Source organism: Rana temporaria, chromosome 4 (genome assembly GCF_905171775.1).
Source record: "Rana temporaria chromosome 4, aRanTem1.1, whole genome shotgun sequence".
Lineage (NCBI taxonomy): Eukaryota > Metazoa > Chordata > Amphibia > Anura > Ranidae > Rana > Rana temporaria.
In genome coordinates this window covers 422,197,656-422,203,655 of record NC_053492.1, presented here as the reverse complement: position 1 = coordinate 422,203,655, position 6,000 = coordinate 422,197,656, and the positions used below count along the sequence as shown (strand labels likewise).

The window sequence follows — 6,000 nt, the reverse complement described above, 5'->3', positions numbered from 1 at the left end:
GCCTCCTCTGTGCCCACCAGTGCCACCCAAATTTTCCAACTAGTGCTGCCAATGCCACCGATCATTGCTGCCTATCAGTGTCACCTACCAGTGCCAACCATCAGTGCAGCCCCATCAGCGCACATCAGTGAGGGAGAAAAATACCTGTTTTCAAAATAGTTTCATAGTTTGCTATATTTTTAAAAAACAGCAGTGATTAAATACCATCAAAAGAAAGTGCTATTTGTGTGAAAAAAAATGTCAAACATTTCATTTGGGTAAAGTGTTGCGTGACAGTGCAATTGTAATTCAAAGCGTGACAGCACTGAAAGCTGAAAATTGGTCTGGGTAGGAAGGGGGTTCAAGTGCCCAGTAAGCAAGGGGGTAATGGTCACAAAAAGAAACACAGATTCAGAGAGCCAAGACCTGTGTCACACAAGAGAGTGTCAGCGTAACTGTGTGAAACTGACAAATAACTTAATGTAGAGAGAGGAGCTGACAAAATTCAGCTGTGATGTCAGGGGTGGGTGGGACCCAAAAGCTAACACCAGCCAATGATTGAGCTGCTTAAGAAAGGGGGTGGGGCCACATACACGTAGCAGCCCTCCCAGATCCCATCCCTTTGGCTGGTGCTTGATAGCTGCTGGGTCCTGCCCATCCCTGACATCAATGCTCAATTTTGACAGCTCCTCTATCTCTCTGCATTCAGTTAGGTTACAGTTTTACACACTCAACAGCTCTGGCAAGCTTCAAGTGCCGCTCTGCCAGTGAAGTGTGGAGAAGAAAGGAACAATTGTGGGCATGGCGTTAAATATCGGCCAATGACGATTTATCAAAAATGGCCAAATATCGGCCAGCCTCTAGTAATTACCTGTTGATAGACAGAAGTGGTTTCTACTGATGTCCTCCAAGGCAAAGCGCTGTGCATACTGCCTGCCTGGGGACCTAAATATGTCGCCAGACGCATGCACGTGATTTAGGGGATTACCGCGCATGCGTGGAGGAGGCCCTAGGACCAACTGAGCCTGGAGCGCACAGCGCTGCCCCAACAGCTTTGCGAGGCGGCGCCATACATTCCAAGCCCACTGGTGCACGTGTGCAGCCCCACCAGTCTACGGGCAGAATCCCCCAAAAGGGAGGCTCTATCTGGCACCAATGACGCCATCCGATGGGCCTCACGTGGGCTATTCACATGGGGGGGGGGGGCTCCCGTGCAGCGGGTAGAGAAACTCCAGCCCTACAGAAAATCTCCCCAATGGAAACAAAAACATGGCAGATGTTTATTCCTACTCTATTCAAAAATAATAATAATAATAATAAATAAAAGATTAGCCTTAGATATACTTTTAAACGATAAATTCACATTTAATAAATAAGATAATAAATGTACTTTTTTACAGGTAACAAATATGTGCATTCCCCCCCCCCCCCCCCCCCAAGAGCCTGTAAAATCACTGCACCTGCAATCAACAGATCGCAGGTGCAATATCCGGCTCCTGCAGACTAAGTGTAGCTGTCTGCCCTTACCTCCTGTATGGGTAGACAGTTACTTCAGCCCGGGAAGAATCAATGAATGACAAGAATGCTCAAAACACTTTCCTAGTTCATCGAGAACCTCAAGCCATCAGCCACAAAGGTTGTCAATACTGTGAATGAAAGATTCTGCTGTGTAGGCGGAGCCCTGCACAGCCACGCTCTTTTCAAATTGTGACAGCGGATGCAGGGAGAAGATCACTGGCCCGCTATCACAGGAAGGGGGAGTGGACAGGTTATACGCTCCACCCTAAAACTGGGTGTAACAAGGTGTAAGATGTTCCCAATAGTGAACTTGACCAAAAAAAGTTTTAGCCTTAGATATATTTTAAACGAAACCTGTATTGAGAGAAGTATGGAAGCAGTCACTGCTGAACTCCATCTGGAAATACGAATTGCCTGGCTTACTCTAGCTTCAGTACTTTGAGTCACTTACCCTAAAAAACTAAATTAGAAAATCAGAAATACTGTTCAAGGTCAGTGCATCGTCAATATTGCAGCAAATAGATCAGAAAGTTTCAACTTATATATCCAGTGCACTGCATTTGGGGGATCCCAGAGCATTTACGAGCACCCTTACAAAGAAAAGAGAAATAAAGAAATGAATATACAGCCAACTCCCTGACTACTGTTAACAAGTAAGCTGGGTTTACAGGTTTTAGGTGAAAACAAGTTTATTACAAACAAATGTATCGTTCAGCACTTCAGACGGAACATATAAAAATTCATCTTTGTTATGAAATTAAATATAAAGTTACATCTTTATTATGATCCCAAGAAAATTAAACCAAAAACTGGTAATGCGTCTTATACCTGGTCTGTATATTATAGCAATAACTTTTTTTTTGTGTGCTCCCTAAAAAGGCTCTACAAAAGCTGCTAAGAATGTATCTACCTGTAAAATAAAAGTGTGTACTCACCTTTTTCTCCCGCCTGCTCATATTAGTGCTGCTCTAATCCTAACAAAATGTGCTGTGGAATTCACAGGGAAACAGACACTTTCAGGAGTGTTGATTTCCTGGGTCCCCCACTGACAAATCTTGCTGAACTCCACATCCCTACATGAGACAGTGGTGACACAAAGGGCATTAGTTCAGTGAGCGCTGCGGGGGACCAAAGACATCAATTCTACTGAGAGTGTCAGATCCAGAACAATTTTTCAGCATCCAAGGTGAGTTCAGCAGCAGTTGCAGCATGAAAAGTGAGAATGTACACTCCTATTTTACGGGTAGATTACTTCTTGGGACTTTTTGTGTGATGACAGGGACACTCTGCATCATTATGACCACAGAGTTGGGATCTGCCCGGTCCCTGGACTGACACCTGGCTCTGGGTTTCTGCGAGCCGCTCCGCCCCCTCCATTGCCATAGCTCATTATGCCTTAGTTTGGCAGGGTCTTTTGAGAGTTGTCTTTGAACGACGACGTTTCAAAATTTTATAAATGCCATTTTTATAAATCCCTGGGATCTTGTGGACAGTCCTGCTTGTGTCCTCCAATGGAGCCTCAGGCTAATGACCGGTCTTCCGCCTCTCTATTTCTTCTTCCTGAAATCTTGTCAATGCCTTAATGCAGTTTTGGGTAATTGTCCGAATAAAGACGACATCTTCATAGTCAGAAATCACAAAATTAGCAAAATATTCCAAAAATTCATCATTTGTTTTGAACTCTAATTCCTGTGTAGCTGCACAATCCCTTCTAATGGCATGGCTCTTATTATAGTGTGAGCTCCCATGCTTTGAACTATGCGATGTTGAGGGTAAGACATCCTGGTTACCGCCAGGGGAACGCCTGCTCCTCTTGGCCAAAGGTGGGTCATTGCTATTAGATTTTTGGAGCATCTTATTGTAGCGGTAACTTTTACGGCTCTCCTGATTTGGTAATGGACTTAATTTTAAGTGAGAAAGAGTTCCACTCTTAGGTTTGGATGGTGGGGTGTCCTTGGAGGCTTCCCTTACATTACCGTCACTCTCAGGTTTGGATGGTGGGGTGTCCTCGGAGGCTTCCCTCATTTTACCGTCACTCTCAGGTTTGGATGGTGGGGCGTCCTCGGAGGCTTCCCTCACATTACCGTCACTCTCAGGTTTGGATGGTGGGGCGTCCTCGGAGGCTTCCCTCGTTTTACCGTCACTCTCAGGTTTGGATGGTGGGGCGTCCTTGGAGGCTTCCCTCACATTACCGTCACTCTCCGGTTTGGATGGTGGGGTGTCCTCAAAGGCTTCCCTCGTTTTACCGTCACTCTCAGGTTTGGATGGTGGGGTGTCCTCGGAGGCTTCCCTCACATTACCGTCACTCTCAGGAAGCACGACCTGAATTTGTTTCTTATTCCCCTGCACTTCCAGAATCGTTACTGCAGCATCTCTCAAACATTCCAAATGATGGTGTTTGTTGGAGGCTTTGTTGATTTTGGACATTAAGTGCGGAAAATGTTTCTCTATATAACATCTAATGTGTAATGGTTTCATGAGATGGATGACTATGGTCGGCAAGTCGCAAACCAGCAAGACGCACAGCTGGCAGGTATATGTATATATAGAGTCCTTCTTCTTCTCTATGATATATTCCAGGCCCACAATGGGCTCTTCTTTCATGTGGGTCTTCATGAAGGTGCTCAATCGGGATTCATCTTTCTGCTTCTGGGATTTACTTGTCTTCACTTTATGTTGATGTTTTCTGCCCAGGAGGTGTTGAGCCAGCTGACATACTACAACGTAGTTTTTACTGCAGAGATCACAGTAATAATTCCGAAGCTTGTCCCCTTTTGTGTTCTCTCCGATAACCTGTGGACTGGAGAGCGCCATTTTTACATCTGTTTTACTTAGGGGACAAATAGGCTCCACATTCAGGTCTCAGACGTCTCATCGCTAATACTTGATGTTCCCCTTCCGGCGCAGGCGGAGTGACGTCACGCAGTGTGAGCCGAGAGCGTTCACGACCTAAAGAGAGCTAGACAGTTGAGAAGCGCATGCCCAGTGAACACGCACAGGGGTGTTTCGTCAGATTACGCAACCCGTGTAACGGAAGCGACGTTCTATCGCCGCCATCTTGCTACACCCCGCACTCCTCCACAATAAGTATACACTGAGAAGGGGAAAGCGGACATCTTGTTACACCCACCGGAGTTATGCATTTTACACTTATTTTTAACAGGAAACTAAGGTTATATAATGAAATACAGTACTTAGAACCCTTTTGAATGTTTAGATGTTGAATTTTAAAATCAGCGAACTTCTGTCAGATTAGCAAACCTATGATAGGAGCCACTGCTTCGTCACTTATGGCGACCCATCACATTTGGCTACCCGATGGAGTGCGCATGCGTGACGCCGCCATAAGTGTTCCAACACTTTTACAACAAAACAGCACACTAAAACCGTGATGGGTAGCCAATTGTGACGAAACACTGTGCTGTTTCGTCGTAAAAGTGTTGGAACTAGGGTTGCCACCTCATCCCTTTAAAAAGGAACACATCTGAATTACACAGGTTCTGTGGCTGATTAAGGTGGTAATTAAACTCACTTGGTGCCTTATCTGCATTAAATTAGCCTCAGAATCTGTGTAATTCAGATGTGTTCCTTTTTAAAGGGATGAGGTGGCAACCCTAGTTGAAACGCATATGGCGGCGTCGCGCATGCGCACTCCAGCGGGTAGCCGAAACACAGCTGCTTTTTAAATTCAACATCTAAACATTCAGATGGAGTTCTAAGTACTGTATTTCACTACATAACCTCAGTTTACTGTTAAAAAAAAAGTGTAAAATGCAAAACTCCAGTGGGTGTAACAAGATGTCCGTTTGCCCCGTCTCAGTTTATCCTTACTATGGCGGAGTGCGGGGTGTAGCAAGATGGCGGCGACGAAACGTCACTTTCTGACGGGTCGCCTAATCTGACGAAACAACGGAACACCTGTAATCTGATATAATACTGTTTCTCCGCCCCTGTTTTGTCAAATTAGGCGACCCGTCAGAGTGTGTAACAGAAGTGACGTTTTATCACCGCCATCTTACTACACCCCGCACTCCTCCATGGTAAGGATACACTGAGAAGGGGGCAAGCTGACATCTTGTTACATCCACCGGAGTTTTGCATTTTACACTTTTTTTTTAACAGTGAACTGAGGTTATATAGTAAAATACAGTGCTTAGAACTCCGTCTGACGGGTCGCCTAATCTGATGAAACACCGTCAGAATCCAAGGGGGTCGAGAGGGGTCTGGCTGCAGAGTGGCGCTCCACCATTGACAGGAAGCATGTGGTCTCCACTCCACTTTTCTTTTTTTACTGAACTTTATTGTGAATCATTGCAGTCACCAGGAAACATGTGGCCCCCACAACACCACTTTTTTTATTTTTAAATTAAAGGAACAGTAAAGAAAAAACATTTTTTTATTTTTTTAAATAACAAACATGTCATACTTACATCCACTGTGCAGCTCGTTTTGCACAGAGTGTCCCCGATCCTGGTCTTCTGGGATCCCTCGGCAGCTGTCTTG

General features: G+C 45.1%; 1 protein-coding gene across 1 annotated transcript in view; it reads right to left on the bottom strand.

The window, feature by feature from the left end:
• Positions 1-1,409: 1,409 nt before the first annotated feature.
• Positions 1,410-6,000, bottom strand: part of LOC120937845 — a 29,052-nt gene continuing 24,461 nt past the window's right edge. Inside the window, exon 2 of the mRNA XM_040351359.1 lies at positions 1,410-2,960. Within this exon, the coding sequence (XP_040207293.1) occupies positions 2,948-2,960 (13 nt within the window). The 3' untranslated portion in view covers positions 1,410-2,947. The remainder of the gene's footprint in view (positions 2,961-6,000) is intronic.